Raw genomic sequence first — 15,157 nt, forward strand, 5'->3', positions numbered from 1 at the left:
GTTCCTTTAGACGTGTGTCTGAAATTACGTTTTTTGTAAATGTAAACTTTGCAAACATTGACTTTTATATCTGTGAATATAATATTGTTATTTCAATTGAATTTCAATGGCGTAGCCACGGGGGTGGTTTTGGACATAACCCCCCCCCCCCAGAGACAACATTTTCAGAAGAAATTTTTTTTTCGTGGAAAAAAAATGTTCGGAAAACCCCCCCCAGACCAATTTTTTGGCTACGCCACTGTCCTATATATTATTTCTTGTGCATTCATAGCACTCTTCTGGTGTAAAGTGTTGCAAATACACAAACCAACAAACAATATTCTTCTGATGATGTTTTGGACATTTCCGAACATTATATTTCAAAAACTATTCTAAAACCATATTACATCGTTCCTTAACATTTAGCCAAATGCCATCCTTCGTAGTTAGAAGCAAAGTGTTGGCTTTTAACGGTAGTTCCCGGGCAATATCCTCTTCGTTCGCCAACGAAAACTGAAACTTGGCCAGCAACATCACTAGAGCTACCTTTGCCTGTAGCATCCCTAAACGCAATCCTATGCACAGCCGTGGACCACCACCGAATGGGAAATAGCCCTTTCTGGATCCGTTCGAAAGCTCTTGGTTTGCGAAACGTTCCGGCTTGAACTCGTTGGGATGCGGGAAGTACTGTGGATCGCGGTGCATCCCCAGCAAAGATACGACAACGGCGGTTCCCTTGTCAATGATCACATCCGTTTCGGGGATTCGGTAGGACTTAGTACATTCACGATTCAAAAACGACACTGGGGGATGCTTTCGTAGTGTTTCATCCATACAACAATCGAGATATTTCATCTCTGCTAGGCCTTCGTAGGTCAAGACGTCTTTGTGATGCAACAGAACGCTATCAATTTCTTGTTGAACTTTGGTTTGAATTTCAGAGTGGCGAGCTAGTTCCAACATGCAGAAAGAGATCAGCGTTGAGGAGGTTTCGTATCCGGCGACGAAGAAAACAAACGCCTGCGCTGCAACTTCATTGATCGACAGTGTCTTGTCAGCAGTTGATGAATTAAGTTTCCATTGTTGATCAGTGATTGATACAGATCCGGTGTTTCTAAGCTGCAGTAACAACTGCATCATATCTTTTTGATTGACTCCATCCTTTTCGCGCTGCTCCAGCGTTTTCTTTACAAGTTGAATCATAAATTCTTCAACATCTGCTGCGACTAAATTAAATCCAAAAAGCGCCTTTACCTTTGGAATGAAAAATGCTAGTGCCAATCGCATGGATGTTTTGAAATCTTGCTGTAAAACTTTCATGCCCATCCGACGGAACAGATCCTGCTCGTTGTTGATAGAATCTACGTTGATACCAAACGCAACGGATGCGATGACGTCCGTCGTATATCGGGCGAAAAGATCCTTCACTTCTATCGCATCAGCATTTGACAGTTCCTTTGTGAAACGTTTCTGTAACACGGAGGCCTTTTCCACAAAAATAGGAAACATTCCTTTCAAGCATCCAGAAGAGAATGTGGGAGTCAGCTTTGCTCTCAGATTTTTCCATTTTACACCTCCAAGAGAAAAAAGGTTCCCGCTTAGTGGATCCGTTTTTTCGTTAACGTGCAGTCCTCGATCGTGGAAGTGCTCAAAATCCCGGCTAAGGATGTCTTTCACCAACTGCGCATCATTCACCAGCAGTGCCGGACGCAAAGATAAGTAAATTCCCACGTATGGAAGATGTTTCGTTTTGGCGTAGATGTTGGCGTACGTCATCGGTACACCGTGCTTCCGGCGGAAGAACTCGCCAAAATCCCCGAAAGGAAAACTTGGCTGAAGCTGTGGTACACCACGGTGGGTCCAGTAGTTGAACTGATACGATATAAGAATTACCGCAACGAAAGCAAGGGTTGCAAGTAGAACTAGCAGCATTGTTAATGTACTGATTTGACTACGAACGTTGGAATCAAACTGAATAGAACTCGTCCTAATGGGCCGGTTGGTTGATAGTACGTTTGTGATGCATTATCTGTGTCTAGCGTAGAAAAAAGATGCACAAACCATTTCAGCGAGCCTGCACTCATGCGATAAGACTTTTGAAATCTGGTGCATACAATGAGAGAATTTAAAATTATGAATGTTGCATTGCACACACTGACGATAATTCTCACTTAACTTTTCAAAAGGACCTAAGTAACATTTTTTTCATGAATTAATTTGAGTGTTGCAATCAACAGACCAATGTGAGAGCTGTTAATTGCAACACTAAAATTAATTCATGAAAAAAATATTACTTAGGTCCTTTTGAAAAGTTAAGCGAGAATTGTCTCTTAAGCACCAATCTGTACTTAAAGCCATATCAAAGTGTGTTACCGTCAAAAAGTGGTCAAACAAAAAAGTGTGGCAATACGCCAAACTTCTCAAATCAAATCATGTTTTTTCTTCAAATTCAATTCAATCGAAACAAACAAACAATCGTTTTTACTCAAATCCCGAACAAACTCATATTCCAAACACTCGTTACATGGATATTTATCTTAATCATTTAGTTATTATTGCATGAACATGTGAATTTTATCGGCAGGCATACACATCAAGTACATTATAATTACCCAACAATTAGATAACGTTGAAATTTTGCTTTATAGTGCTTTCAATATGAATCAAAATTTTGAAGAATTTGAGACAAAGTTTGGCAGAATAGAGTCATTCGGTTTGATAGTTAGGTACAATCAATAAAATATGAATATCAACTTTCGCTATCCGATGGAAACTACTGATCTATTAAAATATTTAAAATTCATGTTCCATAATGAGCTCCGAAGTGAAAAATGTGCTTAAGTGTTTGGAATATGAATCGAAATGGGTATCTTCTGGCTCAAACGGCTTTCGTTTGACTCCTTCCATCAAGCTTGGCAAAGCCTTTTTCGACACCACGGTATACAGACTACACTGGATTCTGTTTTTACTCAATTTTGCACTCATCTTAAATTTTTAACGCATATTAATTATCATGTGATTTTTCTTATTATGGATTTTTTTAACATGTTCCAAAAATTTTGTTGGTAAATTGAAGTCACATGATTAAAAATACGAGCGAAAAAAATCGTGTGAAAAGAGAATCCTGTGTACAAGGTAGGATCGTAAAAATATTACACTTCAAGAATGACACATATTTTATTAGTAGAGTACAAAAGTAAGCATGCTGAGACCGTAGAGCAGGGCTGCCCAACGCACGGCCCGCAAGCTGGATGCCGCCCTTTGCACGTCTACGTCTGTCGATTCTATATTGGGGTACACTTTACGATTGCGAAAATCGGGGATCGTCACGAAAATATGATAGGCTTTAAACTTAAACTAATAACTCAGCCGTTTGGACGAGAACAGCTTCCCTGGAAAGCTTACCAGACTGAAGCAACGGTGGATGGTGTGCAAAACTGTGTGAAGATTTCGGGCGAACACCCCAGTTCGTTAGAATCATGCCGGGACTAAGGCAAGGTGATTGACTTTCGTGCCTGTTGTTCAACATTGCGCTAGAAGGTGTCATGCTGAGAGTCGGGTGTAACAGCCGAGGTATGATTTTCAACAGATCCAGTCAATTTATTTGTTTCGCGGATGACATGGACTTGTCGGCCGAACATTTGCAAAGGTGGCAGAACTGTACACCCGCCTGAAACGTGAAGCAGCAAAAGTTAGACTGATGATGAATGCATCGAAGACAAAGTAGATGCTTGTGGGCGGAACCGAGCGCAACAGCGCCCGCCTGGAAAGCAGTGTTACGATAGACGGCGATACCTTCGAGGTGGTCGTGGAATTCGTCTACCTTGGATCCTTGCTAACGGCTGATAACGATGTAAGCCGTGAAATGCGAAGGCGCATCATCTGTGGAAGTCGGGCCTACTACGGGCTCCAGCAGGAACTGCGGTCAAAAAAGATTGACCACCGCACCAAATGTGTCATGTACAAGACGCTGATAAGACCGGTTGTCCTCTACGGACATGAAACATGTACAATGCTCGAGGAGGACTTGCAAGCACTCGGAGTATTCGAGAAACGGGTTCTTATGACCATCTTTGGCGGAGTGCAAGAAGACGGTGCGTGGTGGCGAAGAATGAATGGAGATATGCGGCCTCGAACCGTGTATTGTGGCGTTGAATTGTTGATTCAATATTATCTGTGTAGATGTAAACTAAATAAATAAAATGATATGAGTTGCTATTTATTTTGTTGCGCACCCAGTTGACTTGGTAGATCAATTAATCTGAACTCCACAGTGATTTGGAGAACTTAGATCATCCTGGCCTGGGTGGAGAATATGGCTTGCTGTTGACTTTGTATCGATCTCAGATTACTTATTAGATCAATTTGTATGAATCCCAGACTGATTTGGAGATCCTTAGATATTAGACCTCTTCATGTTTTTAAAAAGTATCAAAAAATCAACCGATCAGCCCAGAATCACAATTCTTATGCTAAAATAAGTCTCCTGTCAAATTTTCAGCTAATTCGGATAAAATTTCGAGGTGGCTCAAGTCGATTTAGTGTTTTTGGGCTATTTTCAATTATGGAAAAAATCTAACAAGAGATATAAACGTCGAAAACTATCGCAACAACCTCTATACATAAGCTTTTGGTGTGCTCTACAAGTCTTGTGAACATAGCGAGTCGTTCAGTTCACGTTTTGTCCACGTAAAAGTGATTTTCAAGCTTTTAAGTGCATAAAAATACTGTTTCACCCAAAAGTCGTTGTTCTACAAAATTCTTGAATTTATGACAAATGATCGCTAATTTATTATATTATTATTCCTCTTTTTTTCCTGGAAATTTGAGTAATATAGTTGCTTATGTGTGATTTACCGTTAAATTCTTAAAAATCAGAAGCTGAACATTTGTCATGAATTTGCACGCTGAGATTTCTTCAAGCAAGTTGTTCAAACAAAGAAGCTTCGATTTCACTTGTTACTACGATGCACTCGATGTTTAAAGCATGCAGGCATATGGTGAAATTAACAAAATTTGGAAGTCGTTTGTTGTAAGCATCAAATATCATAAGATTTGATTTATGTTTTGTTCGAACAACTTGTTTAAAGAAAACCTAACGTGCAAATTTACGACAAATGTTCAGCTTCTGGTTTTTAAGAATTTAACGGTAAATCGCACATTGGCAATTATACTACTCAAATTTCCAGGGAAAAAAGTGGAATAATAATATAATAAATTAGCGATCATTTGTCATAAATTCAAGAATTTTGTAGAACATCAACTTTTGGGGGAAACAGTATTTTTATGCACTTAAAAGCTTGAAAATCACTTTAACATGGACAAAACGTGAACGGAACAAATCGCAATGTTCACAAGACTTGTAGAGCACATCAAAAGCTTCCGTATAGAGGTTGTTGCGATAGTTTTCGACGTTTATATCTCTTGTTAGATTTTTTCCAAAATTGAAAATAGCCCAAAAACACTAAATCGACTTGAGCCACCTCGAAATTTTATCCGAATTAGCTGAAAATTTGACAGGAGACTTATTTTAGCATAAGAATTGGGATTCTGGGCTGACCGGTTCAATTTTTGATACTTTTTGAAAACATGAAGAGGTCTATTAGATATCCTGTTTGGACATATCTAAATCGTTAGTCGTGCGCATGACCTTCAATGCTCTGTATGGATAACATGAGTTGCTTCTTCTTCTTCTTATTGGCATTACATCTTCCACTGGGACATTGCTGCCCCGCTAACTGCGAGGTTTCTAAGCCAAGTTACCATTTTTGCATACCATGCCCGCGGAAATCGAGTCAAATTCCAAACCGAAAATTGTTTAGACCGGCACCGGCAATCGAGCCCAACCACCCTCAGCATGGTCTTGCTTTATAACCGCTAGGCTAAGGAGTTGCTATTGGCTTTATATCGTGTCCAGTTGTCTTGGTAGACCAATTTTCCTGAAATTCAGATTGACTTGGAGAACTTTGAATATCCGGTTTTGACATATTTTAACAGCCAGTTGACCTGGTCGACCGATTCGCCTGAACTCCAGAATGTTTTGGAGAACTTATGTTACTGCCAGCGACGCCCATGCGTCTGTGGTAGGGACGTTCCGATACTTCAAAATATCGATATTTGATTCGATACGATAATCGAATCAAAGTATCGATATCACCGATATATTGGAATGAAAATATCGATATATCGGAAAATCATATGATATTTCAAAAATGAAAATATTTATAATATATTTGTTGTAGTTATTCAATTACTATCGTATAACTGTATAACCCGCTTTACAATAATTATTAGAAATTACTTTTTCTCTATTACTTAATCCAGTGGCGTTTCCCAAACCTCTATCTACCTGTGCACTGTCTTTAAATTCAAGGAATTGGTGTGCGGAGATTTTGATGAGCTTAAACAACTCTGATAATTTTCTTTTCTTTTTAGGCTGTCAAAATATCAAAATTGTATAATTGCAGTTTGTCCCAGTTCTGAACCACACCAATCATCATGGGAAGACTGCATCAACGCTACCTACGGACACCAATATAATCCCAAGCCCCAATCCCATCCAATTTTTTTTGTATGTACTCCTTAACCTCGACCAAGCCGCGAGTTTTTCGGCTCCCCAAAACTAACATAAGAACATAAGAAGCAAAAGATGAAATTGTAATAAAATTTCAATTGACTTTCGGCTCCGTTATGCCTTCGAGCGCTTGAGCCTTCAAATAAACGCTAAGTGAAAAAAAAAAAAAATATATCAAAAAAAAAAAAAAATTTTATCAGTGCACAGGTAAAATGTGAGGTGCCACGCGATGCCACTGACTTAATTCAATCTGCTTCTAGAGTGTGCCAGTCCAACAATCATCGGCGGCGGCGTTTGTCGTAGTTTTAACCGGTAGCGGCGGCGTTTTCGGCATTATACTGACCGGGCTAAATTTTCTCTTCAGAATATCCATGGAAGTTTTTAAAGTTCATTTTTAGAGAAAATTCAAAATTTTCATTGAAACATTCTTAACTAAAAACGGAAATTCTCTTAAACTTTCACGAGAAAAAAATTTCATCAGAAATCCGTAGAAATATTTTAGAAAAATTCTCTTTATTCCTTCGTGGCATTATTTTGAAAGAAATTTTCATATTTTTTGGAAATTCTTGTAAATTCTCATTTCAACAAATCTCTTCCTGATTTCTAAAGTTGATTTATCTAATTTATCATAGGAACACGTCAAATATATAATTGAATTCGCATAAGGATTCAAGGACCAGTGGCATGACAGATGTTACACAACGGCGCGTCAATGCAAAGTGTCGAGTTGCCAAAACTGTTTGTGATGGCAGCGCACACCTCACACCATCGGCGCTACCGAGAAGAATCCTCTAAATCGTTAAAAATACGGCATTTCAGATCCATTTTGATTTTTTTTTTCACAAAATGCAATGAAATTGTTATTTTTGTGTTAATTTGTTCTGATTCAATATATCGATATCGAAAGGAAAAATATCGATATCATCGATATATTGAAAGCAAAATATCGATACAAAAATATCGGATATCGAAACAAAATTATCGATATTCCGATATATCGGAAGTATCGGAACGTCCCTAGTTGACAATAAAAGCTAGTTTGATCTAGTTTGATGATTTGAACAAAATCTTTTCAATATGATGGTGCTCGCAGTGTATAACTAAAATAATGCTTATCAAATACAAAGTTGCGTGTCTTAGTTGAAGATGTAATATCAATATACTAGAAAAAACCTAGATTATGGTGATGATGTTTTCCTCATTCTATGAGACAGAATTTCGCGTCGAATGCAACTTGTTGCGAGTAAATCGGTTGAAGATAATACTGTACCGCTCATAAAAAATCCATTCCTCCATTTTTGGTCGCAACGAAAATTAAGCACCAGATAGTCGCCTACGAAAAACATACCCCCAGAAAAAAAAGCTAGGGACACGGCAGGTATTTCCGTCCATCATCGGAGAGGCTAAACCCAACGGAAGCAACGTACATTTGCTGGAACTATGGTAGAACGTTTCTCCTGAGCTTACGATTTGGTACGGATAAGTTTGGCAAAACAATGTCTCTTTTATTGGTTTTCGAGACTATGACGAACAGACGAAAATACCTGCCGTGTCCCTACTTCGATATTTTTTGTTTTCAAATGTTTTGGTCGCCACGTGGTGTATTGCGGCAGTGGATGCTTGAATAGCACGTGCTATTTGTACTGCGGAGAAAATATTCACAACTATGAGAGCCTTAGAAAATGATCACGAAAGTTGCTGCCCCAAAAATGAGTGAGTTTTTAAAACGACTTTTTGGTATAATAAATGGATTTTGGCCATAACTGACCCGTAATACTGGGTAGACACCTTTACGTGGTGTTACGGGGTAAGATCTACCACGGTTACATTGCCAGCTACAGGCAAATCCTGTTCCAACGATTACCTTCCTCATTATCCAACTCCGTGGTACTTATGAGGGTGTCGCTAAGTCGGTGGCCTCTCGTTAAGTAAATACTACATCAACACTTCCTTCCTCTCCCTAGTTACGGTGAAGATGGGCGTGGTCAGGAGTAGTAATCCTCATGCTTTTGTTATTTTTGTTTGAGACTGGAATCAAGGACCACTCCCCTTCTTGATTTCTGATAGCATTCTAGATAAGGATCTCAAAAGTAAAACATGAGTATCACTAGTGTCCAATCTACGAATTACACCGTAACAATGCTAATGCTAATGCTAATAAATGGATTTTGGCCATAACCTGTGAGCCCATAGCTCTAGCTGTCTAATATTCAATAGGAAACAATGGGACAGGATTCCCCGTCGAATGCAACTTGTTTGCGGAGCGAATATATAGCCTTTACTGAATATACGAGAAAGGCAAAACGTGTTTGTCTTGATCTACGATTCTGATTTTCATTCCTTATCTTAATGTTATTCTTAATCGAATGAAAAACTGAAAATTTAGTATAAAACACAGGAAGATTTGTATTCGGTATCTTTGTTTCCATGTCCTCCTTTTTCACCAAATGTCCTCCTTTTTCACCACAATTTGAGCGAATTGTCCTCCTTTTGAAAAATGTCATATGGTCACCCTAGTCCAAACTAACCCCCACTGGCTGGCAGTGATGTTATGGAAGAAAGCTGTCTGTATTACAGACAGATTTAATCCGTGAGTTAGAAAGTGTTAGCTCTACTGCAGTTCCAGTGACCCGTTTCGTGGTATGCCATGACCAGTCCGAGGTCACTTTCGCTTACAATTAGCACCGCCTGTTTATTATATATACCTCTTCATGTTTTCAAAAGTATCAAAAACCTAACTGGTCAGCCCAGAATCACAATTCTTATGCTAAGATAAGCCTCCTGTCAAATTTTCAGCTAATTTGGATAAAATTTCGAGGTGGCTAAAGCCGATTTAGTGTTTTTGTGCTATTTCAATTTTGAAAAAAAAAAAATCTAACAAGTGTTATAAACGCCGAAAACCATCGCAACAACCTCTATATAGAAGCTTTTAGTGTGCTCTACAAGTCTTGTAAACATTGCGATTCGTTCTGTTCACGTTTTGACCATGTAAAGGTAATTTTCGGGCTTTTAGGTGCATGAAAACACTGTTTCCCATAAAAATCGTTGATCTACAAAATTCTTTAATTCATGACAAATCATTGCTAATTTATTATATTATTATTCCTCTTTTTTCCCTGGACATTTGAGTAATATAATTACCAATGTGCGATTCAACGTTTAATTCTTAAAAATCAGATGCTAAACATTTGTCATAAAATTGCACGTTAGGATTTCTTCAAACAAGTCATTCGAACAAAACATAAATCAAATCATATGATATTTGATGCTTATAACAAACGACTTCCAAATTTGGTTCATTTCACCATATGTCTGTATGGTTTTACTATTGAGTGCATCGTAGTAACAAGTGAAATCAAAGCTTCTTTGTTCGAACAACTTGTTTAAAGAAATCCTAGCGTGCAAATTTGTGACGAATGTTCAGTATCTGATTTTTAAGAATTAAACGTTAAATCGCACATTGGAAATTATATTACTCAAATGTCCAGGGAAAAAAGAGGAATAATAATATAATAAATTAGCAATGATTTGTCATAAATTAAAGAATTTTGTAGAACAACGACTTTTATGGGAAATAGTGTTTTTATGCACCTAAAAGCCCGAAAATCACTTTTACATCGTCAAAACGTGAACAGAACGAATCGCAATGTTCACAAGACTTGTAGAGTACATCAAAAGCTTCAGTATAGAGGTTGTTGCGATAGTTTTCGGCGTTTATATCTCTTGTTAGATTTATTTCAAAATTAAAAATAGCCCAAAAACACTAAATCGACTTGAGCCACCTCGAAATTTTATCCGAATTAGCTGAAAATTTGACAGGAGGCTTATTTTAGCATAAGAATTGTGATTCTGAGCTGACTGGTTGAATTTTTGATACTTTTTGAAAACATGAAGAGGTCTACTGTTTATGCTACCATTATCAATTGGATAATGGATCCATAAACAAACTTCCGCATTTTCATATCCGGCGCGTATTTAGTGTTAAAAATTGATAATACAGTAAAACATATTAGAACAATCTCACCAAATTAATCCTCTTCCGGACAATGGAATCAAGGAAGAGGAAGCTGATAGTGTCCACGGAATCAGGGACGCATCACACGGAAAACGTCTGCTAAACTTTCATTATCCACCTCGAAATACCCCGTCGGTAGGTGATACTTTCCCACTGTAACATCATTGTTCAGTATCTGCTAGAACACCCATCATGGCCGGACTTCTCATTGACACTATTTTCGCTTTTAATATTATTGGCGATGATCGTACACTTGTGTTACAACCATGGTTTGTTCCGAATCACTTGCATACTCGCCTTTCAAATGTGCGCCATTTTCTATTTTTCTTTACTTTTAAACAAACCTTATTTTTCAACCACTTTTGAACACAGTTAATTTAACTTTAAATAATATTTTTTTAAAAGAATTACAGAGAGAAAAACACCAATTTTTCGTATCCTTCATTTGACTTCAGGAGAATATACGGGACGAAATCCTCACTATTTTAAGAACATGCTTCTGAGCTAAAATTCAGAATCTAAAGATTCGGAAGCCACCAGGCTTTGAAGCATCCTTTCAAAAGGCTCAGAACCTTTTTAAATGTGCTCGGGAACCTTGTTCAAGATACTTGGAAGCATCCTTTCAAGAGCCTGAGAAGCATCCTTTTAAGATGCTAAAATGCGTCCTTTTAAGGTCTGAGGGAAGCTCTCTCGCGGTAGAGCGCTATTCTCGTACTAAAATGTCTATAACTCGGAATTGGGAACGAATTTCGCTTATCCCAACTGACAATCTCTTTGAAATTTATCAAGGAATGTTCCTACAAAATTTCATGGACCTACTATTTCCCAAATTTGAATTAAGCTCTAAATACTGAACTATTGTAGAACTGATATTTTCGCTTCTCAGCACCTCTCTCCGATGATTTGAGGCACAAAGGAACCGAATTTCGCAAAACCCAACTGAAAAGTTTTGAATTTTTCCAACGATCATTTTGATGTAATAAAAAGTATATGTCACCGCAATAAATTTTGAAAGAAGCTCTTTTTTCTTCAACCAAGTTTTTTAAATTCCATACAAAAGTTACCATTTCGGGAGAGCAGCCAACAGCATATTTTCTTGTGGTGCACGGCAGGAAAGGAACGATGAGAGCAGTAGAAAGACTGTCAACTTTGTATCTAGCGTGACACTAGAAAAAGCGTATTCCTATTTGTGAACACGAGCATACCAAATATATAAATTGAAATCAAATATAGGAATGATATCAGATAAACGATTGAAAATAAATAGGACAAATAAAACAAATAAAACAAAAAAGCAAAATAAAACAAATAAGCTAAAAAAAGCAAATAAGACAGATAGGAAAAATTGAAAAAACAAGACAAATTTCTACGGAAGTCCCTACAGGTATTCCTCCAGAAGTTCCTCCGGAAATTTCTCCAGAAGTTCCTCCAGGAATTCCTCCGAAAGTTCCTCCAGAAATTCCTCCAGAAGTTCCTCCAGGAATTCCTCCGGAAGTTCCTCCGGGAATTCCTCCGGAAGTTCCTCCTGGAATTCCTCCGGAAGTTCCTGCTGGAATTCCTCGCGAAGTTCCTCCAGGAATTCCTCCGGAAGTTCCTCCGGAAGTTCCTCCAGGAATTCCTCCGGAAGTTCCTCCAGGATTTCTTCCGGAAATTCCTCCAGAAGTTCCTCCAGAAATTCCTCCAGAAGTTCCTCCAGAAATTCCTCCGGAAGTTCCTCCAGGAATTCCTCTGAAAGTTCCTCCAGAAATTCCTCCAGAAGTTCCTCCAGGAATTCCTCCGGAAGTTCCTCCAGGAATTCCTCCGGAAGTTCCTCCAGGAATTCCTCCGGGAATTCCTCCGGAAGTTCCTCCTGGAATTCCTCCGGAAGTTCCTGCTGGAATTCCTCCGGAAGTTCCTGCTGGAATTCCTCGCGAAGTTCCTCCAGGAATTCCTCCGGAAGTTCCTCCAGGATTTCTTCCGGAAATTCCTCCAGAAGTTCCTCCAGAAATTCCTCCAGAAGTTCCTCCAGAAATTCCTCCGGAAGTTCCTCCAGGAATTCCTCCGGAAGTTCCTCCAGGATTTCCTCCGGAAGTTCCTCCGGAAGTTCCTCCAGGAATTCCTCCGGAAGTTCCTCCAGGAATTCTGCATGAGTGATAAATTTCTTCCGCATTGTTGCCAATTCCTTTTGTTCTCCGTTTACGGCAAATTCTCAAGCAATTGTAAACTGCATAATGATGAAATCATTTTGGCGACACTGACAGTGTCATTCTGGCGGGCTGAATTGGGCAATTTTCTCTCTCAGAGAGTGCTGCCACGTGCTTTTTTAACGGAAAACCCTTCCCTCAGACCTTAAGAGGAAGCCTCCCTTCGATTGATCCTTTTGAAGAAGATCCTAAGTTTCTAGAGGCTCGAAAGCCTCCCACTAAGAGGCTGAGATGCGTTTTTTCAAGAGGCTAGAAAGCGTGCTTTCAAAAATCTCAAAAGCCTCCTTTTAACAGGCTCGGAAGACTCTCTTCAAAAGGCTCAGAATTATTCTTTTAAAAGGCTTGAAAGCCTCCTTACAAGAGGTTGAGAAGCGTCTATTCTAAATGCTCAGAAGCTTCCTTTTAACAGGCTCGATTCCTTTCATAAGCTCGCGGAAGCCTCCTTTCAAGAGGCACGAAAGCCTCAAAGTCTTGTACTGCCTGTAATCGCATATTTGTCCTATATGAATAGGAAGTCCAGCCAAGAAGTGTTATGCGATTACAGGCAGTGTAATCCACAAAGCTTGATGACTTAGTTTGATTTGAAAAGTTTCACGGAATAATGAAAATTTCGGACAACCTTTTGGAGAGCAACTTGTTTTCGGGTTCGTTTTTCATATATCTTATAAGTTACGTCTTTTTGTATTTACGGCGAAAAAGTACCCCCTACTTAAAAACCTTAAAAAATGCAAAAGTTCGAAGGGGTACCTCCCAAGAAAGGGTTGAGTCACTAAAAACAAAGCAATGAAAAGGAATTTGGTATGTTTCTTATTTTTGCGATTTTTTTTTCAGCAGTGAGCACGGATGTTAGCAGAAAGAAGAGACAAGATTGGTGCTGTATTTCTTTGTTTTGCGATGAGTTTTGCGATATATGTTCAGTTAGATGGAAAATGGAACAGTTCTCCTATCTTGTGTGGCAAGTACAGTGGGTGTCGAGAATGTTTCCAACCCGAAAACATCCTAGACCGGACCGAGAATCGAACTCGCCATCTCCGGATTGGCAATCCTACGCCTTTGCTCACAAGGCTACTGGAGACCTGGTCAAAACGTGAACGGAACGAATCGCAATGTTCACTAGACTTGTAGAGCACACCAAAAGCTTAGAGGTTTAGAGGTTGTTGCGATGATTTTTGGCGTTTATATCTCTTGATAGATTTTTTTTTTCAAAATTGAAAATAACCCAAAATGCAAAAACACTAAATTGACATGAGCCACCTCTAAGTTTTATTCGAATTAGCTGAAAATTTGACAGGAGGCTTATTTTAGCATAAAACTGTGATTACGGGTTGAATTTTCGATACTTTTTAAAAACATGAAAAGGTCTAATATATAGGGGAACGGTTCGGAACTTCATCCCATAGCTCCTATTTCCATCCCATCAAAAACAAAGCAATGAAAAAGAATTTGGTTTGTTTCTTATTTTTGTGATATTTTCACCAGTGAGCACGCGGGTTAGCAAAAAGAAGCGACAAGATTGATGTTGTATTTCTTTGTTTTGCGATGAGATGAATATATGTTCAGTGAGATGGAAATCGGAACAGTTCCCCTATGTACCGTTTTGACGCAAATCCCGAACATGACTCATATGCCAAACACTGGCGATTTGGCACTATACACCTACAAATTCCATCGATTTTCAGTTCTGATGATCAAGATTACATATGAATTCAAGATCCTATGGTGAGTGTTCGGAATATGAGCCATGTTCGGAATTTGAGTCAAAACGGTACTAGTCTAAGTTGGTTGACGAAATACATAAATTCAAATTCAAATACCTATAGGTATACTCAGGGCCAGATTTAGCCGGAAGGGGGCTCCGAGGCCTACAGCTTGTGGGGGCCCAAAAATGTACAAAAAAGGTTAGTTTTGATACATATAATTTGTGGGGGCCCGGGGCCACCCCCCCTTCCTAAATCTGGCCCTGGGTATACCTATGGTATTCGGTTAAAATTAATGAATTAAAAATGCGTTTTCCCGACACCGATAGTGATAACTGTTGCGTCAGCTATGCAATCATAGGCAGGGAAGGTCCCGACTCCTCAACGTCCTGGATTTACTTCTGCCGCGATGTGCCAGATACTGCAATGATATAACACCACCGCTCAAACTGTCGATCATCGATTGTCATTACGCTTCGTGTTACACAATATTTTATTGATGTGACTGAACCAACTCCACTTTGCGATCAAATCAAACCTGTGCAAATTCTCTACTACGGATGGGCATTAAAATTCTCGTCGTGTTTTCGCAACGACACCGGCACCGGTTAGTCGGTCGGGTACGCAGGCACCAAGGTATCGGCCAATAGACCACCAACATCAAACTCAAAGACGTGGCTTATTTTAGTATCATCCGCGTGCTTATGTT

At 39.0% G+C, this 15,157-nt stretch overlaps 1 protein-coding gene across 1 annotated transcript; it reads right to left on the reverse strand.

Moving 5' to 3' along the window:
- Positions 1-288: 288 nt before the first annotated feature.
- LOC134215075 (probable cytochrome P450 6d5) lies at positions 289-1,949 on the reverse strand. Its single transcript, XM_062694325.1, has one exon. The coding sequence runs from the start codon at positions 1,909-1,911 to the stop codon at positions 367-369; it is 1,545 nt and encodes a 514-aa protein (XP_062550309.1). The 5' UTR covers positions 1,912-1,949; the 3' UTR covers positions 289-366.
- Between the last annotated feature and the right edge of the window lie 13,208 nt (positions 1,950-15,157).

The sequence above is a fragment of the Armigeres subalbatus genome, chromosome 2, assembly GCF_024139115.2.
Source record: "Armigeres subalbatus isolate Guangzhou_Male chromosome 2, GZ_Asu_2, whole genome shotgun sequence".
Classification (NCBI taxonomy): Eukaryota; Metazoa; Arthropoda; class Insecta; order Diptera; family Culicidae; genus Armigeres; species Armigeres subalbatus.

Excerpts from the sequence above, each read along its gene's own strand:
- LOC134215075 (XM_062694325.1), bottom strand. The coding sequence starts at position 1,911 with ATGCTGCTAGTTCTACTTGCAACCCTTGCTTTCGTTGCGGTAATTCTT.